The 27,067-nt window shown below is 42.3% G+C and overlaps 1 protein-coding gene and 2 pseudogenes across 1 annotated transcript; all 3 read right to left on the bottom strand.

The window, feature by feature from the left end:
• Nucleotides 1-5,690: 5,690 nt before the first annotated feature.
• Nucleotides 5,691-6,647, bottom strand: LOC144273212 (olfactory receptor 6N1-like). The gene has a single exon (XM_077831738.1). The coding sequence runs from the start codon at nt 6,645-6,647 to the stop codon at nt 5,691-5,693; it is 957 nt and encodes a 318-aa protein (XP_077687864.1).
• Nucleotides 6,648-11,482: 4,835 nt separating this feature from the next.
• Nucleotides 11,483-16,922, bottom strand: LOC144273211 (olfactory receptor 6C4-like; annotated as a pseudogene).
• A 5,138-nt stretch (nt 16,923-22,060) lies between these two features.
• Nucleotides 22,061-23,038, bottom strand: LOC144273210 (olfactory receptor 1M1-like; annotated as a pseudogene).
• Nucleotides 23,039-27,067: the final 4,029 nt, after the last annotated feature.

The raw sequence follows: 27,067 nt of genomic DNA, 5'->3' as shown, positions 1-27,067 counted from the left end.
GGATGGGATAATCATCATAGACTGCAAAAGTCCACATTCCTGACCAGCCCTTGTACTGGACAGGCAACTTGGCTGTAGGCAAATTGAAAGAGTTGGACTTGAAGGGTTGAATCGTCACTTGGATCTCTGGGTTGATTAAATTGGGGTCCACTAAGGAAGCATGGATAGCTGACACTTGTGCTCCGGTGTCCCTCCACGCGGTGACCTTCTTCCCGCCCACACTCACAGTTTCCCTCCGCTCTAAGGGTATCTGGGAAGTATCTGGGCCTGTGGACCTCTGGTGTGATTCCGGTGCAATGAACTGTAATCTGTTGGGGTTCTTGGGGCAGTTGGCCTTTACATGCCCCAGCTCGTTACATTTAAAACATCGTCCAGCTGACGGGTCACTGGGGCGAGGAGGGTTGCTGGAGAACGGGGTGGCAGGACGATAAGGGGTCTGGAGGGTTCTTTGGGAGGTAGGTGGGGCCTTGGGCGGCCCCCGGTAATAGGGTGTGGTCTGGGGTGGTCCCTTCTGGTCTCCGCTCCAACTGCGACCAGTTTTCTTCTTCTCTGCCACCTCCACCCATCTGGCTCCAATCTCTCCTGCCTCGATTACAGTTTTGGGTTTCCCATCTAGGATGTATCTTTCTATTTCCTCAGGAACACCCTCTAAGAACTGTTCCATTTGCATTAGGAAGGGCAAATTTACTGGAGATTCAACACTTGCTCCTGATATCCAGGCATCCCAATGTTTCACAATGTGGTAGGCATGTCGGGTAAATGACATGTCTGGTTTCCACCTTAGGGCTCTGAACCTCCGACGAGACTGCTCGGGTGTTATCCCCATTCTGACTCTCGCCTTGGATTTAAACAGTTCATACTTGTTCATGTGTTCTTTAGGCATTTCAGCTGCCACCTCAGCTAAGGGTCCACTGAGCTGCGGTCTCAGCTCTACCATGTACTGGTCAGTAGAGAGGTTGTATCCAAGGCAGGCCCTTTCGAAGTTTTCTAGGAAGGCCTCAGTATCATCGCCTGCCTTGTAGGTGGGGAACTTTCTGGGATGGGAAGTGGTACTTGGAGAAGGATTACTAGGGTTTGTTGGGATATTCTGCTGAGCCTTTATCTTCTCCATCTCCTCCACATACTTCCTCTCTTTTTCCTTCTCCTCCAGTTCTTTGTCCCTCGCTTCCATAGCTCTCCTGTGAGCAGCCGCTTGGTGTTGTTCTGCCTCCCTTTCTTGTTCCTTCTTCAGCCGCATGAGTTCTATCTGTCTTTCATGTTCCCTTTGTCTTTCCTCAGCCTGAAATTTGGCTAATTCCAGCTGTAGTCGAGCTGAGGATTTGGTCATTCTAACCTCTCTGTTTTTAACTAACTTTACACCCGAGGTTTAGAAATAAACAAACAAAACTTGGCTGTAAAATTTTGCTGTGCTGGAATAGAATACCTATTCTCTGATAGTGATTGTCAGCCTACAGAAAAAGACAATTCCCTTGTCTCTGCTCTGGGCCCAACTTAAAGCAAAAAACCTCCAACTACTTGGAAACCTGCTTACCCAGCCCAAAGAAAAAGCAAATGGGTAGAACACACACCCCCTATTTACTTTTAGGAAGAAAAGAAAAAAAAAAACCTCTGGGTTGGAAGACTGTGAATTTCCCTGCAGGAGTTAAGTACCCTGCCTCCAGGCAAAGAAAACCTGCAATTCACAAGATAATCCCCTTTTGTCTCTGCTTGGCCACAAAGCAGACAAAACAATCTGCTTTCAGTTTCAACTGCTTTCTGGACTTCCTTTCCAAAGGAAAAAATAATTTCTTTTTAAAATCTGTATTTCTAGTTCAAAAAATCTCAACTGGATCTCAAAATGATTTCAGGTTAATCCCACCACTATGCCACCATGTCAAGGTTCCTCCCCCACTCTGAACTCTAGGGTACAGATGTGGGGACCTGCATGAAAAACCTCCTAAGCTTATCTTTACCAGCTTAGGTCAAAACTTCCCCAAGGTACAAAGTATTCCACCCGTGGTCCTTGGAATGGCCGCTACCACCACCAAACTAATACTGGTTACTGGGGAAGAGCTGTTTGGACGCGTCTTTCCCCCCAAAATACTTCCCAAAACCCTGCACCCCACTTCCTGGACAAGGTTTGGTAAAAAGCCTCACCAATTTACCTAGGTGACTACAGACCCAGACCCTTGGATCTTAAGAACAATGAACAATCCTCCCAACACTTGCACCCCCCCTTTCCTGGGAAATGTTGGATAAAAAGCCTCACCAATTTGCATAGGTGACCACAGACCCAAACCCTTGGATCTGAGAACAATGAAAAAGCATTCAGTTTTTTACAAGAAAACTTTTAATAGAAAATAGAAGTAAATAGAAATAAAGAAATCCCCCCTGTAAAATCAGGATGGTAGATATCTTACAGGGTAATTAGATTAAAAAACATAGAGAACCCCTCTAGGCAAAACCTTAAGTTACAAAAAAGATACACAGACCGAAATAGTTATTCTATTCAGCACAATTCTTTTCTCAGCCATTTAAAGAAATCATAATCTAACACATACCTAGCTAGATTACTTACTAAAAGTTCTAAGACTCCATTCCTGTTCTGTCCCTGGCAAAAGCAGCACACAGACAGACACAGACCCTTTGTTTCTCTCCCTCCTCCCAGCTTTTGAAAGTATCTTGTCTCCTCATTGGTCAGGTGCCAGCGAGGTTACCTTTAGCTTCTTAACCCTTTACAGGTGAGAGGAGCTTTCCCCTGGCCAGGAGGAATTTCAAAGGTGTTTACCCTTCCCCTTATATTTATGACAAGGCCCTATGATGGTGTCCCCTGTGTAGATATGTGGACACAGTTGGCAACGGGCTTTGTTGCAAGGATAGGTTCCTGGGTTAGTGGTTCTGTTGTGTGGTGTGTGGTTGCTGGTGAGTATTTGCTTCAGGTTGGGGGGCTGTCTGTAAGCAAGGACTGGCCTGTCTACCAAGATCTGTGAGAGTGATGGGTCGTCCTTCAGGATTGGTTGTAGATCCTTGCTGATGCGTTGGAGAGGTTTTAGTTGGGGGCTGAAGGTGATGGCTTGTGGCGTTCTGTTCTTTTGTTTGTTGGGCCTGTCCTGTAGTAGGTGACTTCTGGGTACTCTTCTGGCTCTGTCAATCTGTTTCTTCACTTCAGCAGGTGGGTATTGTAATTGTAAGAATGCTTGATAGAGATCATGTAGGTGTTTGTCTCTGTCTGAGGGGTTGGAGCAAATGCGGTTGTATCGTAGAGCTTGGCTGTAGACAATGGATCATGTGGTGTGGTCTGGATGAAAGCTGGAGGCATGTAGGTAGGAATAGCGGTCAGTAGGTTTCCGGTATAAGGTAGTGTTTATGTGACCATCGCTTATTAGCACTGTAGTATCCAGGAAGTGGATCTCTTGTGTGGACTGGTCCAGGCTGAGGTTGATGGTGGGATGGAAATTGTTGAAATCATGGTGGAATTCATCAAGAGCTTCTTTTCCATGGGTCCAGATGGGTAGAAAGTTGGCTAGATTGTCAGGCTCAACGGGTAGTGATCAATGGCTTCATGTCTAGTTGGCAGCCGGTGTCAAGTGGAGTGCCCCAGGGGTCGGTCCTGGGGCCGGTTTTGTTCAATATCTTCATAAATGATCTGGAGGATGGTGTGGATTGCACTCTCAGCAAATTTGCGGATGATACTAAACTGGGAGGAGTGGTAGATATGCTGGAGGGCAGGGATAGGATACAGAGGGACCTAGACAAATTGGAGGATTGGGCCAAAAGAAATCTGATGAGGTTCAATAAGGATAAGTGCAGGGTCCTGCACTTAGGACGGAAGAACCCAATGCACAGCTACAGACTAGGGACCGAATGGCTAGGCAGCAGTTCTGCGGAAAAGGACCTAGGGGTGACAGTGGACGAGAAGCTGGATATGAGCCAGCAGTGTGCCCTTGTTGCCAAGAAGGCCAATGGCATTTTGGGATGTATAAGTAGGGGCATAGCGAGCAGATATAGAGACGTGATCGTCCCCCTCTATTCAACATTGGTGAGGCCTCATCTGGAGTACTGTGTCCAGTTTTGGGCCCCACACTACAAGAGGGATGTGGATAAATTAGAGAGAGTCCAGCAAAGGATAACAAAAATGATTAGGGGTCTAGAACACATGACTTATGAGGGGAGGCTGAGGGAACTGGGATTGTTTAGTCTGCAGAAGAGAAGAATGAGGGGGGATTTAATAGCTGCTTTCAACTACCTGAGAGGTAGTTCCAGAGAGGATGGTTCTAGACTATTCTCAGTGGTGGAAGAGGACAGGACAAGAAGTAATGGTCTCAAGTTGCAGTGGGGGAGGTTTAGGTTGGATATTAGGAAAAACTTTTTCACTAGGAGGGTGGTGAAACACTGGAATGCGTTGCCTAGGGAGGTGGTGGAATCTCCTTCCTTAGAAGTTTTTAAGGTCAGGCTTGACAAAGCCCTGGCTGGGATGATTTAATTGGGTATGGGTCCTGGTTTTGAGCAGGGGGTTGGACTAGATGACCTCCTGAGGTCCCTTCCAACCCTGATATTCTATGATTCTATGAAGATGTCATCAATATAGCGCAAGTAGAGTAGGGGCATTAGGGGACGAGAGCTGAGGAAGCGTTGTTCTAAGTCAGCCATAAAAATGTTGGCATACTGTGGGGCCATGCGGGATCCCATAGCAGTGCCGCTGATTTGAAGGTATACATTGTCCCCAAATGTGAAATAGTTATGGGTGAGGACAAAGTCACAAAGTTCAGCCATCAAGTTTGCTGTGACATTATTGGGGATACTGTTCCTGACGGCTTGTAGTCCATCTTTGTGTGGAATGTAGGTGTGGAGGGCATCTACATCCACAGTGGCCAGGATGATGTTTTCAGGAAGATCACCAATGGATTGTAGTTTCCTCAGGAAGTCAGTGGTGTCTCGAAGATAGCTGGGAGTGCTGGTAGCGTAAGGCCTGAGGAGGGAGTCTACATAGCCAGACAATCCTGCTGTCAGGGTGCCAATGCCTGAGATGATGGGGCATCTTAAGTGATCACTCTCGTTACAGTGTGTATGGTAACACCCATTGTTTCATATTCTCTATGTATATAAATATCCCCACTGTATTTTCCACTGAATGCATCCGATGAAGTGAGCTGTAGATCATGAAAGCTTATGCTCAAATAAATTTGTTAGTCTCTAAGGTGCCACAAGTACTCTTTCTCTCTGTTTTCCTTTCTACCTCAGGTATTAACCTTTAATAATGTATGTTATGTTGGTTTAGCCCTCCTTGTGTAGTTATCACTATTGTTCAATAAATAACTTTTATGGTAAAGCTGGTTGCTTCTCTCTCTCTCTCTGAACTTTACTCTTTTGTGTTTTTATCTTCCCACATTTATTCTGAGAATACAGACTAACACGGTTGCTACTCTGAAACCTGTCATTATGCAAGGCACTGAATTTAGCCGTCTGGAGTGGAAATCTATCAACTTCATGAGAAAACTCATACAGAAACTACAATCCATCGGTGATCTTCCTGAAAACACCATCCTGAAAGCCACAGACAGAGATGGTGCTTATTTCAGTGGTTTCTTAAGAGTGAACCAAAATTGCCAAGACTATGATAGGGAACCAGACATTGATTGATTGCCTTTCAGATTCAAAAACACAGCTCAGGGTATCATGTTTTAGTGTTACCTAAATGAGTTAGCTCAGTGTCACCAAATTCTCACAAAAGCCACAAATCGATTGAGAGATTTCCTCAAAGCCTCCTTGACCTCTTTGTTTCTCAGGCTGTAGATGAGGGGGTTGAGCATTGGAGTCAGGACTGTGTAGAAGACAGAGAACACTTTGTTCAGGTTTCTCAGTGTATGTGTTTTTGGTACGACATACACCATGATTAGGGTCCCGTAGAAGGTTGTAACTACAATCAGGTGAGAGGAGCAGGTGGAAAATGCCCTTTGCTTCCCAGTAGTGGATGGGATTCTTACGACAGTGGCTATGATACAGATATAGGATGTCAGGGTTAATAGAAATGGGGGAAAGATATCTATGGAAGCAAAACAGAAAGCAACAAGTTCTATCAAGTAGGTATCACTGCAGGACAGTTGGACCACTGGGGTAAAGTCACAGAAGAAATGGTCAATTTTACTGGGGCCACAAAAAGTTAATTGTGACATCAAACATATGAATATGGTGACAACCACAAAGGCAATGATGCAAGATCCTGCTGCTAACTGGAGGCAAAACTTGCCATTCATAACAGTTCCATAATGCAGTGGTTTACATATAGCTAAATACCGATCATAAGACATCACAGATAAGAGGTAACATTCTGTAGCTGCCAGGCCACCAAAGAAATAATACTGTACAAAACAACCACTAACAGAAATGGTTCTGTCCCCAGTCAGGAGACTGGCCAGCACCCTGGGCAGGATGGTGGAGGTGTAGCAGGTCTCCAAGCAGGACAAAATCCCCAGGAAGAAGTACATGGGGGTGTGAAGGCACTGATTAACCATAACTAATGCTGCAATGAGGATGTTCCCAGCCAGGGTCACAATGTAGATCAGCAGAAAGAGCAGGAAGAGAAACCTCTTCAGTTCAGAGAGTTTTCCAAATCCCAGGAGGATGAATTCCTTGACAGCCGTTTTGTTTCCTAGTTCTGTGTCTGCCATGGGTTCTACCTTGGAAGAGAAAACCAACTGAACTGGCAGTTGATGAACATCAGGGTACTTTTCAATGTACTGTTTCTATTTCATTGCACAAATGCTGAGTCCTCTACTTCCCCTTCTGGTGATGTGTCCATATCGCTGGTGCATCTCTGACCTTCTGTTTTGGATCATGCACATTCTAGTTTCCCACCTTCTCCAAGAGATCAACAAATTCTCTTCCAATCCATACCCCTGACAGAACTCTGAAAGTTTAATTTTATAAATCTTCAGTGGTACCCTAAACTCCAAATATTTTACAGCAGAAATAATCTCCTAGGCTGAGGCTTCACTACTTATCATGTTTTTTTTTCTTGTTTCATAAGATAGACATTTACCATTATGAACTAATAACCCCTAATGTCACCCATTCTTTAAAGGAGGGTCAGACACAATTCTTCTAAGAGTTGTCCTCTCAATCCTGATTTCTTTCTTTATCTCCCTATCTCTCCCTTTTAATATATTTGTTTTTCTCTTCACCATTTTTGAAGTGTTGAACATCATTATACTTAGGCATTATAAAATGGAACACACTGAAGAAGATCAGAGGAGTGTTTTGTTCAGTGTCCCATCCCTCACAATGTCAACAGACATTTTCTCCCAAGGAAATGCTGGTTTTTAGTTGAAAAAAAAAGTTAAAACCTCAAAACATTTTTAAAAAAATATTTGTCAGTTATTTTTGCTTTGGCCACTGAATTGGCTGAAAATTACTGAACATTTTTCAACACCAAACAAAAACATTTCCTGTTTTTGCCTGAAAGTGTTCTCTCTTATTTTGTATTCTTGGCATTTTATGTAAAAATGAAAGAATTTTGCAGGAAAGCAGAGCCTTTTGGTGAAAGCCGTTGTTTTATCAAAATCTCAATTTTACAGAAAACTTTGGATGGAAAGTTTTGGACCAGTCTTAATATCAACACAAGACTTGGATTTTGATTTGAATAATCAGAATATGTCCAGGTACATTACATAATCTATAGTTTCATAAGCAAAATAAATACCTTTGTTTCAGGGCATAAAGCAATGAATATCTGTCTGGGATAATAAAGTAATGTGTTATATAATTCCTTTGCTTCGTCAGTATCAAATGCTTCTGTCAAACAGAGGCTATTGATTATATGGACCACTGAACTCCTCCATTCTGGATCCATTCCTATATTCATGTCCAACTATAGGATCTTCCTCTTACTATGGTGGGAGAATTTTAGGTTTGGTTGTGTCTCCATACCGTGGTCAAGAAGGGACCATAGATTTTGGATGTTCTGCCTGAAATATGTTCAAGGCATCCGGTTTTCAGAAAGTGCATCTTTGAGTTGTCTCAGTTCAGCCTTCTTAATATTTAGGTACCACAAAATGGTTAGACAATTTTGAAATTCTTGGCCACTGCCCTGAGAATAACTCCATTACTTCCAGTGTGAATGCAAGGAGAAATGAGTCACCCCTGATTCACACTGATTTAAATGAGAGAAGCTCATGTATTGATTTAAATGGGATTACACCAAGTCTGCTATTATAGCTAGGGTTTTCAGCTCAATGTTTTGGATTAAAAAAAAATATTTGGACTCTGCAGTAAGTCTATAGTGACGACAGAAAGAGAGAGAAAAAGGGGGGAGGAGAAAGGTATATGGAAATGGTTAGATAGATAGATAGATAGATAGATAGATAGATAGATAGATAGATAGATGAGGTGTATGGGGAAAGAAAGAAAGAAAGAAAGAAAGAAAGACCTATCCCCATACACATCTATCTATCTATCTCTGAACTCTTCTGTATTTTTTCAGACCTTCTTGAAATGTGTATGTTCTTTTAATTCTGTTTCATATAATAATGGAATTACTCCTCATTTTAATCTGGTCTATGGAATTATTCAGATCAGTCAATTATTCACATTCATCAACATTCCCAGTGATTCCGGAGAAGAAGAAGCATGATAAGACATAGTTTTGACACAGCACATTGAATATTCCTAGCCCGTTAAAGACCACTCTTCCCCACCACCCTGGTGAGGTGGCCGGAGTACGGTGCAGAGAAGCTCATGTTTGCCACTTCAAAATCCCATGATTTAATTGAAACAGAAATGGTGGAAATGTTTTACCTTTAAATCTGTTCTAAGTGAGGCTGATTTGCAGATACTGCCCCTTTTCCCAGTGATTCAGAGACCAGGATACTGGTTCTGCAGTTTATCTTCTACCATCATCTGCTTCACGTTCTTTAACAGTGCCAGGAAAGAGATCTACTCTGAGTGTTCTATATGGCGCTATTTGCCTTGTGCCCAGTTCCTACAAGAGAGACACTCTCAAGATTTCGCTTTTATCCTTTCTGTAGGAAGGCGACATCTCCCTTGATGCTTACATTGATTAATGAGAAGGAAAACTCAATAACATGCTAGCACTGTCGACGGTACAAACACCAGAGTGAATGGAGACAAATTTCTATCCTCCAAGGAAATGGCCTTCCTTACTACATGCAGGTGATGAGGTCACTGGTCACCTCCAATTATGGTGCCACAGTCCAAGAAGAGATGCTTACAAGAAACCTATTGCAGATTTTCCCACCCAATCGCTGTTTAGGAGACTCTTTAAAAAAACAGAGTGGAGTCCCTCACCCATGTCTTCAGGGTGGCCAGAGAAAGGGAGGGTGTGACACCTGTTCATGTACTCAGTGTACAGTTCATGGTTGGGATTTTCCGAGATGCCGCTGACTTTCAAGTGGACCTGTGCTCTTAAATCATGTAGACACTCGTGAAAAACCTAGCCTCAGGTCCCAGACTGCTATGGAGACACAAATGTCTACACACACACATCTTAGTGACTTCACATTTTTCGTTATCTAGGCTCTAATATGCCAATCAATGTGGCATCAGCGAGTGTCACACACATTCATGGATTTATTCTCCCAGCATCCAAGTGCATCATTATGCACAAGGGAAACTGAGGCAAGGGGAGATTCAACAGCATCTCCAAGACACACAGTGAATGTGTGAGAGAGCCAAGTAGAGTCTTAGACTCACAGACTTTAAGGCCAGAAGAGATCATCATGATCATCTAGTCTGACCTCCTGCACATCACAGACCAGAGAAGCTCAGCAGCCCACTCCTGTAAGAGGCCCATAACCTCTGGCTAAGTTACTAAAGTCTTCAAATCATGATTTAAAGATTTCAAGTTACACAGAATCCACCATTTACTCCAGTTAAAACCAGTAAGTGACTGACAAAAAGTCAGAGTAGATGATCACAACTGTCCTTTCTAGCGCCGGAATCTATAAATTTATAAGTATCAGAGGGGTGGGCTGTGTTAGTCTGGATCTGTAAAAGCAGCAAAAAGAAAAGGAGTACTTGTTGCACCTTAGAGACTAACCAATTTATTTGAGCATGAGCTTTCGTGAGCTACAGCTCACTTCATCAGATACATACCGTGGAAACTGACAGTTTCCACGGTATGTATCTGATGAAGTGAGCTGTAGCTCACGAAAGCTCATGCTCAAATAAATTGGTTAGTCTCTAAGGTGCCACAAGTACTCCTTTTCTTTTTGCGAATACAGACTAACACGGCTGTTACTCTAAAAGCAGCAAAGAGTCCTGTGACACCTTATAGACTAACAGATATATTGGAGCATAAGCTTTTGTGGGTGAATACCCACTTCATCGGTAAATTTATAAATTTATAAATTGGTAATTTATAAATCTATAAGTTATTGGCCTCAACACAGGGGTAACTGGGTGAAATTTAGTGGCCTGTCATTTACCGGTTCTTTAGAAAGTCTTCCTAGTTTCTTTGGAAATCTCAGTCACAATGGGTCTATCTATAAACTGCTGGAAAGAATTTCCCCTACCAGAAGGCTTTGATTCAAATGAAAAGTAGCATATATAGAGACTAAGTAAGCCAGTGTTGAATCAGGCCCACAATGTTGAAATATGCCTTAAAAGAAAGAGTCCAGAGTTTCTGTGAATCAGTGCATCTCCATTGACCAGCTCAGTAAATCTAGGGTAATCAGAGACTCTGAAAAGTCCAGATAGGAGGGAGTGGGAAACATAGATGGCGGGTCAAGTTCTTTGGCCTGTGTCATGAAGACTAGATCAGAGTCCCTTCTGACCTTAAAATATGACTCAAAGACCAAAAACATATTGACCCAAACTTTTATGCAGTTGCCCTGTTTTATTATCAGATTTGCAAAGGGAAGCATGATGTAATTCCACAGGCATCTACAACAGTTAACATTGCATTTGAATTCAGATTTATTTTTCTCACTCATGCAATCATGCAATCCCCCTTCCTTCTCCCCTCTCCCCAAATTATCCTCCATCACCTGGAAAAGAAAAATATCAGCCAAAGCATACCATACGAATACTGCTCCCTAAAGGCAGCAGCAGCAAGTATCAGTCCTAAAATTCAGTGAAATCCGTGTCTGCCAAAGTTTTAGGGCAGGATTTTCAAAGAAATGTGAAGGAATTAGGTGACTCAACTTCCAATTTAGGTGATTAAATCTCTTTGGTGATTAACTCCAATGTAGGTGTTTAACTCCCTTCAACTCCTTTGAGATATCACCCTAAGTAACCCTCCAAAAGTTTCTGGAAAATCAAAGCATGGAATACAGTGCTCCTAGCCCCTAAAGTCCCTTTTAAAAATCTCAATCTTATTTTACAACTGCAAAGATCAAAATTAGCTGATTGGGGAGAGGTGCCAGTCTTCCAGAATCTCCTGCTGTAGGTGACTGATAGAGATCTGTTAATTTTACAGTCTGAAGTCTTGCAAAAGCCAGAAACTTACTGACAGCCCTTCTCGGGGCCTCTTTGACCTCTTTGTTCCTCAGACTGTAGATGAGGGGGTTGACCATGTGGGTCAGGACTGTTTAGAAGACAGAAAATACCTTGTATAAGTCCTTTGAATGCTGGGCAATTGGAACCATGCAGCTAATAATCAGAGTCCCATAAAATGTTGTGACAGTGACAATGTGAGAGGAGCAGGTAGAAAATGCCTTTTGCCTCCCGGTGGTGGAAGGAATTCTCAGGATGGTGTTGATGATGCAAACGTAGGATGCCAATGTGAATAGAAATGGGACTAGTCACCTGACGGAGGAGACCATGAAAATCATGAGTTCTAGAAACTGGGTAACAGTAGAGGATAGTTTTATGATGGGTGAGGAATCACAAAAGAAATAGTCAATTTCATTGGAGCCACAAAACTTTATTTTAGTCATTATAATGATTACTATGGTACTGCTCAGAAAGCATCTTGTCCAGGAACAAGCCGCTAGCTGGAAACAAACACTGCCGTTCATCAGAGTGGCATAACAGAGTGGATTGCAGATCACTAGATACCAATCATAAGACATCACTGCTAGCAGATAGTATTCTGTGGCTGCTAGGATACCAAAACAATAAAATTGTGTCATGCAGCCACTAACAGAAATGGTTCTGTCCCCCGTGAGGAGACTGGCCAGCACCCAGGGCAGGATGCTGGAGGTGTAGCAGATCTCCAAGCAGGACAAGTTCCCCAGGAGGAAGTACATAGGGGTGTGAAGGTGCTGATCAGCCACATCTAGCACAACAATGAGGATATTTCCAGCCATGGTCACCATGTAGATCACTAGAAACAGGAAGCAGAGAAGAATCTGAAGTTCAGGGAGATTCCCAAATCCCAGGAGGACAAATTCCTCAATGGACGTTTGATTTCTACAGTTAGCATTTGCCCTGGGATGTATCTAGGGGAAATGAAGCAAATTTGTTAATATATTTTAAAGATAAACTCAACTTTTAAGTCAATTCATCGTCGAACCAGATGAAAACTAACAAACTCTGCAATATAAGTTGAATATAGCAGTGAACTGAAATGTCATCAGTTTAATTGCAGAAATGTTCAAAAATCTATGCCCTCTCTTCATAGAATCCCCATCATTAGAGATGGTTAAGAAAAGGTTAGACAAATAGCTCTCAGGGATGGTCCAGGTTTCCTTGGTTTCCAGGTGGCCTGGACTTGATAACTTCTTGAGCGCCCTTCCAGCCCTACAATTCTATAATTTTCTGTTACTTGATCAAGCCTCCAGGAAATTGTCCAGGTTGCTTGCTATCAGGACTACTGTGATATGTTATTTAAGATGTGAGTACCTATCTTCTTCACTAACAGAGCAAAGAAAAACTGTGTGTCTCTGGAAACTCCACTACACTTCAAAAAATCAGAAAATGGCTTCATTTCCCTTTGGATTAGGACTGATTAAGATTTTGTAATGGAATACTGGGGTTTGGAGTAACTGAAAGTCTTCATGGAAAGTATATGATTTTCACCAAATTTCGTCTGAAATCTGTAAACCCCAAACGTTTTTTTTTTTTTTTTAATATGAACATGTTTCAGTTTTGAGCAGCCTTTGGCTGAAAATATTTAGTACATTGACAAATATGTTTGCATTCAGTTGCTGAAAATCCCAGAACATCCACCCTCCACCAAAGAAACAAGTTTCAGGTTTTGGCTTTTTCAATGAAAAATCAAAAATTTCCATGGGGATGGAGGATTAAACCCATCCAATGGGAGTCCTGATATATTAGAGAACAAAGGGGCTGCTAAAATGAGATTACACTTCTGATGCCAGGAATTAATATCACAGCACAGCCCAAGTAAAATAAAATAAAATACAGTCTAATCTGGTTCGCTGATGTTTCACTTTTTAACCTGACAAGGAAGTGTTCTTCAAATGCAGGGTTTCCACAGGATACATCGCTATCAGAGGCACAGCTGGAATTGCAGAAAATATTATAACAGATCATACAAATGTTCTGTTCTTTCTAAAATTCAGCCACAGAATTAGCTCTGATGGGGATACCTGATGTGAACACCATGAAACACAAATATATGTTTGGTTGCACTGGTGAGAAAAATATTGTTGTTTATTTTATTCATTGTCCAGATCATCTTGTGTTTACAAAAAATTTCTTAAAGCAGCTGCTCTCTCTCTCTCTCTCTCTCTCTCTCTCTCTCTCAGTTTCAATATGCACAACATTTTATTAGCCCAGCACAAATGCATATTAGTAAAAATAATATCAATGGCATCTAATTTGCTTTCAAGACTGAAATTGTATCAGTCTAAAATAATATTTTGACAGTCCTTCCAGTCAAAACATCCAGACGGAAAGCACTGAATTCTATATGGGTATATGAGCCTTGCTCTCTCCTTCCTTTGCAAAGGGATTTAAAAGTTGTGGGGGGAAATTCCAGACTGTTCTCCAGCAGCAATGGTAATATTTTTGCATCTACTTTACACTCAAATTTTTAAATAGCCCAATAGACTTAGGAACCTTAGTACTATTGACTGTCAATAAGACTTAGGCTAAGGGCCAGAGTTTTAAAGGTATTGAGGTATTATAAAGGTATTTTAAATCAATAGATGTTAGGGATATGGGTGCTTTTGAAAACCACACTAGGCACCCTACATACCCTTAAAATGTGTGTCTAAGTGCCTAGGTGACTTTTGAAAATGGGATTTAGAATGTTAAGCTGCTTAGGGGTGCTTTTGAAAATTTTACCCCTAATTCCCATTTAATTTCTGTAGCAGTAGCGAGCCTAAATTCTTTAGGGCCCCATTTGAGAATCCCATTTTACGGCTTATAATGAAATTTCCTCTGCATCTTAATAATTATAAATGATTCCGTAACGAGCAATCACTAATAAAATAAATAAAAAGCCCCTGAACATTTAAACTAAAAGCCTAGAGATAAAACTAGTAAAGTTTCTCTTAAAAAACAAAACTCTAAAAGCCTATAGAATTCAATAGAGAATAAAATAATTGCTTTAAAGTTTTTAAACCAACCTAAACAATATAAAATCTTTGCTAGGCTGGTTTAAAAATTACTCAGAGAAGTTATCATTGTCTATTCAGTGTCTTTAGCATTATCCCGTTAGGAGAAGAAAATAAGATAATTAGCATAAAGTACATAGATCCTGATTTTAAAAAAATCATGATTACATTCAAGACACAAGTTACTATGGACTTGACTTTAATCATGTTCTGAAGTCCTGTTGGAGTTAATGGGTGAAATCTTAGCAAAACTCCTCTTGATTTAAATAGTCACTGAATTTGCTTAGAAAGGACTTAAAGCACATATTTAAAGTTAAGCACATCCTTAAAGTCTATCCTGAGTTGGAGCCATAAAACATTCCTTTTTCCCTCAAAATGATTTATTAAAATCAACAATTAATTCATTTTCTCAGCAATCATATATGACAGACATTTTACTGTAGCAAGCACTGGATGAAAAATGTTGAAAGGGAAACATCAAAATTGTCCATGAAAATATGGAATTTTGGAAAACTGGATAACCAAAATGTTTTCATTTTTTGGTATTCAGTGAAAGAATGAAAGAAAACCCCAAACTTAAACACACTGAAAAATACTTTTTGTTAAACAAATTTGGGGGAAAAATTAAAAAAAAAACAATTTTAGTGAAATTTCATTTTTGAAAAAAAGTAATTTGAAATGAAACAAATGTTGAGCAAGGATATAATGTATTCAAAACACTGAGTGAAGGCCATGTAAAAATGGTGATATTTTATTTTGGTTTATTTTATCATATTATGTATATACATTATTATACATTAATTTTTATTTTATATCAATTATTTTTATTTAAAAAGTTAAACTGACATATATACACACATAGCAAAGTTCTGATTTCAGTTAACAAAAAATAACCATTTTTAAAGGTATTTACGTGCATAGGGGGATTTTCAGAAACACCCTATCAGAAACACCCTAAGGCACCAAAAACTACAGAAAAACTAGAGAATGCTGTTGAAAAATCCAACTAGGCTCCCGATACCTTTTTAAAATCACTCCCAAAATGACCTCAAAAGTAATCACATCGGTTTCCATCTCCAAATCTGATGAACAGACATTAACAGACATTAAACTTTAGAAAATGACAAAGGAAGTTTTCCACCTCTAAGATGAGGCACCAGTGGGGGGATGAGGGGGGCAGCTTGAATTTCAGACATCAACCTTTGGACTCTGGATTCTTGCATCAGGATATGGTCCAACAAGACTATTTTCTATCCTGATTCCTTTAACCTACCTAACTCAGAATCTATATATGGAAGGAGACGCTACCCATAATGCCTGGATTTACTGCCTTAACTGTATCATTTTGTCCTGCATCCATTCCCACACAATGTTAATGTCTCTTTTGATGCATTGTCCATCCCCCATACCAGAAGGGTAGCAAGTACTGCTGCTACTTCGCTCCGTGGTCGTTCCACCCCCCCATGGAGCAGGAACCGACAACGCAACACATGTCGCCCTCAGAGGAAAACTAGACACCTATTCTGAATCTCAAAGGAAAAGAAATGAAGAGAGGTAAATAAATAAATAAATAAATAAATAAATAAAAAGATGTGAACTTTGAAACTGAAATGTGGTGGGTGAGAGACCATGGGACCTGACCCGTGCGCCCAATCACAGCTGAGGAGCTTCTCAGCAGTCCGTCCCCCCGCCCCCCCGCACTCTGTGTGTGTGTGTGTGTGTGTGTGTGTACAGTTTTAACAACCCCCCCTACCCCCATCGGGTACAATTTGAGGTAGACCCAGTCAGTCCTTTCCAGGTGCCTGACTGGGCCTTGTTCACCTGCTGAGGGTGAGACTGATCACCAGGTTTAGGTTCAGGAAGGAATTTTCCAGAGGCCAGACTTTCTCAGGACCCCCTGCTGTTATCATATGGGCATGTCTCAGCTGCTCCTCCTATATGAGGGATGTATGATCGCTATAAGGGGGACCAGATAGCAAGTGTGAAAAATCCGGACGGGTGGGGGGTAATAGGAGCCTCTGTATAAGAAAAAGACACAAAAATCGGGACTGTCCCTATAAAATCAGGCCATCTGGTCAACCCCAATCACAGGGGCAGGGGCTTCTTCAGCAAACCCCCCTCTCTCTGTGCCCCATGCGGACGGGGCTGGACAGCAGTCTCACTCCGGCCATGCGGCCAACCCCAGTCTGGGAGTGAGGGGCGGCGCCCACCCGTGGCTTCTGGACCCACAGACAAAGCTCGGGGGGAACCAGTCCCATTTATACTTGCTGGACACAAGGCTCTTGCTCGTGTTGTACAGGAGGCTATATGCGACCCCCCTGTTATACACTGAGCAATGAGGGCTCCCCTCCGTGTGGGCAGAGGCGAGACCCTGCGCTCCAGGGACGAGGTAGCTGGCGTACAGACCCCGCCGGAGCGGGGAGTGTCGGCAGGCGCCACTCTGCCTTGGACGGGGGTCATCTCCGCTTGAGCAAGCGAGACTCCCCGCAACCTCCAGGCACCTCTTCCGTCAGTGGACGGTGACCCTGACTCCGGGAGAGACCCCCGGGAGAGCGAGAGAGAGACGGGGTGTCCCTCGGCTGGGCCCCCTGGGGCGAGATTCAGCCCAGCCGCAGCGGGGTACACAAGGTAATAGGTGGAGAGGGGAGGGAGGGAGCGAGCCAGGCTGGAGGGCCTCCGGGCTCCGCTCCCCTCTCTGCACCGGCCTGAGTCCCCCCACTCAGGGCTTTTCCCAGCGTGTACCCAGCTCACACAACCTTGTGTCACGGCTCCGGGCCAAGCCTTCGGAATGAGCCAAGTGAAAAGGGCAACGCGGCCCCTGGCCGGGCTGGGCGGGGAATCGCCCCGCCCTCCTGGAACTGCCTCCGGGGACGCCGCGCGGATCGCAGCTCATGGAGACTTCCAGAGCCGGGCCCCGTTGCGCTCGCAGCAGGAAGGGGACAGAAACACCTGCCTTTAACGTTCCCTTTCATCTGATTGGTAACCGCAGAGACTGAAACACCATCGCCACACGGGGCTGGTTACCGGAGCGCCTCTGACACCGACGCTATGCTCGCACTTCTGTCCGCAAAACCTGGCTACGGGAGCGCTCCGCTCAGCGGCGGGCTCCGCTACGCTGCTGTCAACGCGTCAGTGCGGACACGGCCTCAGGTTTGTTTCAGAGAGACAAGGCGGGTCCGGGCATATCTGTTACTGGTCCCACTGCCCTTGGTGAGAGAGACAAACTTCCAGCTTACACAGAGCCCTTCAAGTTTTATTTCGACATTTTAAAAACTACGCGTTTCAAAAACCTTATTTATAAACCTTAACTATCGTCTGTGCACCTACTCAAAATCGCTAAAAATCCACCCAAAATATTTCTTTTTTTCAGATTGTATTAAACTGTTTTTCATTTCAGTAAGAAAACATACGTAATTGTTGTTTTGAGTCAATCCTGATTAGATTTAAGGATCGTTTCGTTTAGATTTAACGCTGGGCGGTTGCCTAACTGGACATTTCTTACTGGAACAAATGTGGCTTTCTTTTCAATGTAATCTTAGCTCAGCTTTTCAGTGTCTGCAGTGCTTGGTTTTAGGTTAATTACAATGTCCCTCTACTGTTTTCGACTCTTATGAACTGCCCGAGAAATTACAAGTAAATACAGTAATGTGTTACAGTTGATTTTTAATGAGTACTTTAAAGAAATGTAGCATCTGTATCAGAGAACCTCCGATACCCATCCGAGTGTGATGATGGTGTTTTAGTGTCTGAGGTTCCCGCCGGGCTTTGCCTGTGGGTTCGGAAGCCGGGGCGGGCGCCGCCCCTCACTCCCAGGGCTGGGGTGGCCCCCATGGCCGGAGTCAGACTGCTGTCTAGCCCCATTCCTGAAGGGAAGAGCGAGATGAATGGGGAGGGGGCCCAGAAGCTCCTAAAGTGTAACTGGGAGCACAGGTCTCATTGACTCATACCAGCACATTTCGTTTCCATTTTTATTTTTAAATTACACTTTTAAACTTCTATGGTTACTTTTTTTTAAAAAAATTACAAATTCTCTACTTTTACGTTATTTTTGTTTGTATTATTTTATTTTTAATTTTTATTTAAGTAGTTTTTGTTTCATGTTCTTTTGGTTTATTTTGTAATATATGCATACACATTATTCTACGTTTTTTTATTTTATATCAATTCCTTTTATTTAATAAAATGAAACTGACATATACACATGGCAAATTCTGATTTCAATCAACATTATTTTCTGTAATAAAAATGTTCCAAATGGAAATTTTTAATCTGCTTTAATTTCCATTAATATCTGAATCAATGTGATTACATAGGTTCTGGATTCAGGGGTGCGTGAGGCAGTGACCTTGTGGTTAGGGTTTAGAGGGATCGATTAGGGGCTGTGGTGTTCTTGGGAGCTGGAGGTTTAGAGGATCAGAGAGCATCCTTTACCTGGACCACCAAATGGGTGGGCCTGAATGCTAGTGAACATCAGGCTTCTGGTAACTTTTTCTGGTAACTAGTACCTCCTCCCCATCTCCTTTCCCAGCCCCTCTCAGACAGTTCTACCCAACACAAACAATAGGGTGTAGCTGTCTATGGTAAAGGATCTAAGGTAATACAGTGGTAGATAGATTAGATTAGATTAGATTAGATTAATGACAAATAATACCTAGCACTGGAGGACCAAATTTCATCAAAAGCTGGGAAAAATTCCAGAGACCAAAACAGTAAGTTTGCTATTTAAATTAAATATGTTAGGGTATTAATATAGAGAGCAAATTTAAGCATATAATTGTTAGGATATAGATATTCAGGCCTGTCGGTAAAGGCCTGTACTCGAAGAATTTAGGTGTATTCTTATCACTTGGCTAGTTATACAGGTATACAAGAAAGAATCAAAATCACTGTCTGCCGGTGCAAGGTCCTTCTCTTACTGTGACAGTCTGAGGCCCTGTTCTTAGGCCAAGGCCTTTGGCTAAGCAGCAGAGGCAGCCATAAGCTGGGAAGCGAACGGTCACAGCCTCACATTCCAAACTAGTCACACTGAAAGAAGGTGCTTTTGGTCTGTTAGGAATACAATCCTGTCCTGATAGTGCCCATCGCCTCCAGAGAAAGGGAAGTGCCTAGAAAATGTAAAAGGAAACTTAGTTTGATAGCATCCTGTCTGGCAAGAACTCACTTCTCAATAGCTGGGATGTGAAATCCTCACTTCTGTATTGTTTTGTCATTATAGTTCCCACTTTGCTATTGTTTGCCTGTATAATCTCTGTCTGGTTCTGTGATTGTTCCTGTCTGCTGTATAATTAATTTTGCTGGGTGTAAACTAATTAAGGTGGTGGGATATAATTGGTTACATAATCATGTTACAATATGTTAGGATTGGTTAGTTAAATTTCAGGAAAATGATTGGTTAAGGTATAGCAAAGCCGAACTCAAGTTTTACTATATAGTCTGCAGTCAATCAGGAAGTGAGGGGGTGGGTGTGTGGGTGGGGGAGATGGGAACAGGGAATGGGGGTAAGGAAATTGGAATCATGTTTTGCTAAAGGGGGAAATGGGAACAGGGAATGGGGGTGGGGAAATTGAAATCATGTTTGGCTAAGGGTAGGAATGGGAACAGGGACACAGGTGTAAGGCTCTGTGGTGTCAGAGTTGGGAAGGGGGACACTAAGGAAGGAAACTGGATTCATGCTTGCTAGAAGTTCACCCCAATAAACATCGAATTGTTTGCACCTTTGGACTTTGGGTATTGTTGCTCTCTGTTCATGCGAAAAGGACCAGAGAAGTAAGTGGGTGAAGGAATAAGTCCCCTAACAATAATTATGAATTACAATTGCAACATTTGCTATCTATTCCATCAGCATCTAGAGCCTGGCAGGTTTTTTGTTTTTTTTTTTAGCAGAAAAAATGACTGTTCAGAGAAGTCCACAAAAAATCCCATATATTTTGGTTTTGGCAACAAAGAACCAAACATTTTTAGCTAAAAACTGCTGAAAACTTAACATTTTCAGCTGAAATTCTCCACAGAAGAAGGAAACAAACAAACAGTAAAACCTTTTTCTTTTCCAAGAGAAAGAGAGATGCTAGTGGTGATGATGATGGCCTCCACTACAGCCGGGATTGACGCCGTGGCGATCAATCCACCGGGGGTAGATTTAGCGGGTCTACTGAAGACCCACTAAATCAATTGCCGATCGCTCAGACATCAACTCCGGTACTCCACCGGAATGAGTAAGGGCAGGTCTACACTACGGCAGGGACTGAAGCTCTGAGACTGATCCACTGGTGGTCGATTTAGCGAGTCTAGTAAAGACCCGCCAAATCAAGTGCAGATTGCTCTCCAGTCGATCCCTGTACTCTACCCCCGATGAGAAGAGTAAGGTAAGTCGACTGGAGATTTTCAGGCAGTAGCTGGAGTTGCGTAGCGTAGGTCGACTTACCGCAGTAGTGTAGACATAGCCTAAGAGGAGTTGATGGGACAGTTTCTCCCATCAACCCAGGGCAGTGTGGATCCTGTGGTAAGTAGATCTAAGCTATGTTGACTTGAGTTATGCTACTAATGTAACTCAAATTGCGTCGCTTGGATCAGCTTTTCCCCCTAGTGCCGATCTGCCCTGAGACTTACTATGAAAAAAGTACCAGGAAAAAGAGTCAGGAAGACTCCGTGAGAATTTATTCTTTAATTCAGTTTTTTGGTCAAACCTTGGTGGTAAATATTTATATGTGTATAGGGTGTTACCGTGTGTGGCAAGGGAGGCCCATGTGACACTATTTAGGCTGAGATTGGCAAAGTTGCCTAGTGCTTTTGGGTGCTCATTTCCCGTTCGTTTTAATTCATTCATTTCTTTTTATTTGGGTGGGGGAGGGAAATCAGGTCTTATGAGCTTTGAAAATTTTGGCCAGACATTTTCTGTTAGCATTTTATATATATGTATCGATGTCTATATTGATGTCAGTATCAATATAGAAATAGATATGTTAATGTTGCCTTCACCATGCAAAGATGGATGAATAGGCAGGACATTTTACATGGCAGGACACTGAGACTCCCAACCCTCCACAGACTTTCATGTTTGTTTACCCAGCTACAGATCTACAGAGAATACTACCTAATCAAAGTTCTTCACTCACAGCAGCGGCAACATTGTTTACCGACTTTTCAGAGGCATAATTGACAAGAGATGATCCTAATCACTGGAGAATTAATGTCATTGGCATCAGTGGTGTGTGGAAGAGACCCAGAAGCACTCAAAAGATATTAAGCTCCTTGCAGAATTTGAGCCCTAGTGTACGGATGACTGGAGCAGAGTGCTCTACTGAAACGTTTGTCTTTTCAAAAAGAATGTCTCTTACAGTATCAAGTTTTGTATAAAGAAATGTGCATTAATTGTATGAAAGATGAATGCTCAAAATGTAGCAGAGTCACAGAAAGAAAGAAAGAAAGAAAGAAAGAAAGAAAGAAAGAAAGAAAGAAAGAAAGAAAGAAAGAAAGAAAGAAAGAAAGAAAGAAAGAAAGAAAGAAAGAAAGAAAGGTCAATAAGGGGTAACCCTTTTCTGAAGGAATGAAATGGGCCATGTCTAAGAAACTGTATCAGTTCATCTCTATTTTACTATAGGCTAAATTTTTTCCTTTAAGCTTCTATGTCTGTTTCTGAAAGCAACCTGTTTCAGAATAGTTTTTCTCAGGGACTCTTTGACCTCCTTGTTTCTCAGGCTGCAGATAACAGGGTTGATCATGGGAGTCAGGACTGCGTAGAAGAGAGAGAATATTTTGTGTAGGACCTTGGGAGTGTTGCTTGTTGGAAACACATAGACAGTAATCACGCTCATGTATAAAATTGTCACCACAGTGAGGTGGGAGGAGCAGGTGGAAAAGGCCTTTTGTCTCCCTGTGGTGGAAGGGATTCTCAGAATGGCGGTGATGATATAAATGTAGGATGTCAGGGTCAGTAGCAAAGGCACAAGTGTCCCAATGGTAGAGACAGTAAATGTCGCCAGTTGCAGAGTCTGGGTGTCACCACAAGACAGCTTTATCATGGGTGAAAAATCACAAAAGAAATGGTCAATTTCTTTGGAACCACAGAATGTTAATGGGAACAAGAAATAATTTAGTGTGCCATTGACCAGAAAACTATATACCCAGGACCCTGCCACTAGCTGGAAACAAACCCTGCCATTCATCAGAGCAGCATAGCGGAGTGGATTGCATATTGCTAAATACCGATCGTAAGACATTGCTGCGAGCAGCAGATTTTCTGTCGTTGCTATGATAGCAAAAAAATATGTTTGCACAAGGTAGCACTTAACAGAAATGGTTCCATCCCCAGTCAGGAGACTGGCCAGCAGCCTGGGCAGGATGGTGGAGGTGTAGCAGATCTCCAAGCAGGCCAAGTTCCCCAGGAAGAAGTACATGGGAGTGTGAAGGTGCTAATCAGCCACAACTAGGATAATGATGAGGATGTTCCCGACCATCGTCACAATGTAGATCACTAGAAACAGCAGAAAGAGAAGGGTCTGCAGTTCGGGGGCATTCCCAAATCCTAAGAGGATGAATTCCATGATCAGGGTTTCATTTCTTCCCTCCGCTTTCTCCATAATATGTATCTAGAAACACAAAACCATTATATCTTGATGGAGTACACGCAGTGAGGTTGTGCTGTCAGTTACATGGTTGAAAGCTGGAGTAGTTAACCTCATGCCACTGCATCTCTCCACTGGAAAAATGAAGTTGTCAATAAACAGAGGAAGACTCATATCATTAAGAAGTTGAGCTTCCAATATAGGTGAACCAAGAGCATGGAACCCTATTGAACTACAGAAATGTCCCATCTGAGACCCATAAGCTCTCTTGAACTCTAAATAGAGACTTTTAAGTTCGGATTTTGAAGTATCTTTATCACATCAGTGTCACATCAACAAATCTAGAAGATATGACAAAAAATCAATAGATTGGAAATGAAAGATGTTTAGAGTTCAACCGCGGGTACGACTCCCCTGCAGTGGGGACGTGTAATTCCCAGCTTGGATAGACACACATGGACTAGCTTTGATCAAGTTAGCAGGAGAAAATGAGCAGTGAGAACATGGCACTAGAGGCAGCGGCTTGGGATAGCCACCTGTGTACGTACCTGGGACTGCCGATGGGATCGGGCTCGGACAGCTAGGCTGTGCCACTGAAGCTACACTGCAATTTTTAGCACAATAGCTCAATCAAAGCTAGTGTGTGTAGGTCTACCAGAGCAGGGAATTACATTGCCCAGATGTAGTATAGATATACCCCGTAAGACACAAACTGAAACACCAAAGAGGCTGTGGTTTGTCTGAAGGTATATCCAGCTGTCCTCTAGCACAGTAGATTCAAAGAAAAATTTGCACCATTTGATAGATGGAGCTGAGAAACAGACAAAGATGCACAAAAAAACCCCTAAAGACACATCACAGGCTGTTTTCTGATCTCGGTTACTCCAGGGTAAATTGCATCAGCTTCATATGGATTTACAAAAGTGCAACTGAGATCAGAATCCAACTCCATATAAAGAAATGTAAGGGAAATAAAAATGAAAACTCATCAAGAGAGAAATTAGAGAGTCATTTTTATCCAGAAGGAAGAATGTGCCTGTAGAAAAATGAAAAGCTGGAGAATTACAGAGATATATAGACAGAATGAGATGAATATATGGAGAGAGAGAGAGAGGTTGTTTATTTTTCCAAATTTTATGAGCAATAAAATACATATATGTTTAAAGAGAAGTAGCAGATCCTTGCTATTAAAGCAAAGGTATCAGAGACAATAACTCTGAAATCTCTTCCTGCTTTTTCTCCTACACACTTAGAATAATAGAATCATAGAAGATTAAGGTTGGAAGAGACCTCAGGAGGTCATCTAGTTCAATCCCCTTGTCAAGATTCCTCTGAACTCTAGGGTACAGATGTGGGGACCTGCATGAAAACCACCTAAGCTTACTTTTACCAGCTTAGGTTAAAACTTCCCCAAGGTACAAACTATTTTACCCTTTGCCCTTGGACTTCCACTGCCACCACCAAACGTTTATCTGGGTTTATTGGGAAAACGTTGTTTGGAAACGTCTTTCCCCCCAAAATCCTCCCAACCCTTGCACCCCACTTCCTGGGGAAGGTTTGGTAAAAATCCTCACCAATTTGCATAGGTGACCACAGACCCAAACCCTTGGATCTTAGAACAATGAGAAAAGCATTCAGTTTCCTTACAAGAAGACTTTTAATAGAAGTAAAAAAGAATCATCTCTGTAAAATCAGGATGGTAAATACCTTACAGGGTAATTAGATTCAAAACATAGAGAAGCCCTCTAGGCAAAACCTTAAGTTACAAAAAAGACACACGGACAGGAATAGTCATTCTATTCGCACAACTTAATTTCTCAGCCATTTAAAGAAATCATAATCTAACGCATATCTAGCTAGATTACTTACTAAATTCTAAGACTCCATTCCTGTTCTGTCCCTGGCAAAAGCATCACACAGACAGACCCAGACCCTTTGATTTTCTCCCTCCTCCCAGCTTTTGAAAGTATCTTGTCTCCTCATTGGTCATTTTGGTCAGGTGCCAGCGAGGTTATCCTAGCTTCTTAACCCTTTACAGATGAGAGGATTTTTCCTCTAGCCAGGAGGGATTTTAAAGGGGTTTACCCTTCCCTTTATATTTATGACACTCCTGCTCAAAGCAGGACCAACCCCAACTAAATCATCCCAGCCAGAGTGTTCTCAAGCTGGGCCTTAAAAATCTCTAAGGATGGAGATTCCACCACCTCCCTAGGTAACCCATTCCAGTCCTTCAACACCATCCTAGTGAAATAGTGTTTCCTAATATCCAGCCTTGACCTGCCCCACTGCAACTTGAGACCATTGCTCCTTGTTCTGTCAGCTGCCACCACTGAGAACAGCCGAGCTCCATCCACTTTGGAACCCCCTTCAGGTAGTTGAAGGCTGCTATCAAATCCCCCCTCACTCCTCTCTTCTGCAAACTAAACAAGCCCAGTTCCCTCAGCCTCTCCTTGTAAGTCATGTGCCCCAGCCCCCTGATCATTTTCGTTGCCCTCCGCTGGACTCTCCAATTTGTCCACATCCTTTCTGTAGTGGGGGGCCCAAAACTGTACGCAATACTCCAAATGTGGCCTTCTTGGTATATCTTAATATATCAATTCTTAATATATCCTAGCTTCTGATCTCTTCATCCACTGATTCATGATGCACCCATATGCACTATGTCTACGGCAATGGTACATTGACCCTGGTACAACATAAGTGCATGAGAGAAAAATGGAAATGCAGAAAAACACACATGCACAGAGAAGTGAGACTATATTTTTGTTTCAAAATTTTAACAAGCAATAAAACTCATGTGGTGAAAAATACACACAAAAGGAGCCAATAACTAGAAAAATTCCTGAAGGATAGATCCATCAATGGCTGTTAGCTAGGATGGACAGAGATGGTGTCCCTAGTTTCTGTTTGCCAAAAGCTGGAAATAGGTGAGAGGGATTGGGTCACTTGATGATCAACTGTTCTGTTCATTCCCTGTGAAGCACCTGGCATTGGCCACTGTTGGAAGACATGATATTGGGGTAGATGGACCTTTGGTCTGACCCAGCATGGCCATTTTTCTGTTCTAAATCTGAGAGCCATTCATTGCTCTTTCTTAGGCATGTTTTGCTATGACTCACCTACCTTTATTTACTTCCCTCCTGGATTGAACAAGCAAAATCCTATTCTTCCCTATATGGGGGAGCCTGAGCAGGTATTTTTCTTTTCTAAATCAGATTCTTTCATTTTTACTGTGCTGCTTTACCTGTCACACTGGTGATCTATTGCCAGCTGCACCCTGACCCTAACCCTTCCTTCAGATTTTCTGAGATAAGATTGTAGTCTGTGCACTTACTTTTCCACTCTCTTCTACTATTCATATTCTTCAATTATCTCAGTAAACTGAGCATTGGGTTCCTATCTGGATGCCGGATCTTACAGTGCTTCTTGGTGTATTTTGTTATTATTCCCTTTCACAGCAATTAATGTCTCTTCTGGGTGGTAATTTCTCCTTCCTATGAGATGATGTAATCTCCCCTGATACCTCTGCTGCTGGGAATCTGAAATTATTGCATAGAGGAAAGTTAATATTTGTTTTTAGAAAGGAAAAACAACAGCAGAAAGACAGTCCTATTACTAACCTCAAAGGGAAAGTCATGGAAAACAAGTGATTCCAAAGGGAAAATAATGGAGACAGGAGAACCGTTGACCCAAAAGACAAAGCAATAGAAAAAAGGGAATGTCTCATTTCAAAGGAAATTAATGCAGACAGAACTTCTGATCTCAATGGAAATCTCTGTTCATCGGATATATGAGAGGAGTAGATCTGCTAGAATACTAGAAAAAAGTAACCAATATCAATTCTGTTTTCTAGGAAGAAGAAAATTAAATGCTGCCAAGTTAAAAAATTCTTGGATAAAGCTCCCAGGACAGTCTGATCTCTGGACCTGGAACTTGAAATGCAGGCCAAGAAGTCCCCGAAGCTGCCACACGAACAACGCAGAGCAGCGTAGGGTGGCGTGTGTTCAGGTGCCCCTCCCTGCCCTGCTTTGCTGCCATGTTGTT

The sequence above is a fragment of the Eretmochelys imbricata genome, chromosome 13, assembly GCF_965152235.1.
Source record: "Eretmochelys imbricata isolate rEreImb1 chromosome 13, rEreImb1.hap1, whole genome shotgun sequence".
Lineage (NCBI taxonomy): Eukaryota > Metazoa > Chordata > Testudines > Cheloniidae > Eretmochelys > Eretmochelys imbricata.
The sequence above is the reverse complement of the archived record's forward strand: the minus strand, read 5'-3'. Positions and strand labels throughout refer to the sequence as shown.

Bases quoted from the DNA above. Each gene is read 5' to 3' on its own strand.
- LOC144273212 (XM_077831738.1), bottom strand. From the start codon at position 6,647: ATGGCAGACACAGAACTAGGAAACAAAACGGCTGTCAAGGAATTCATC.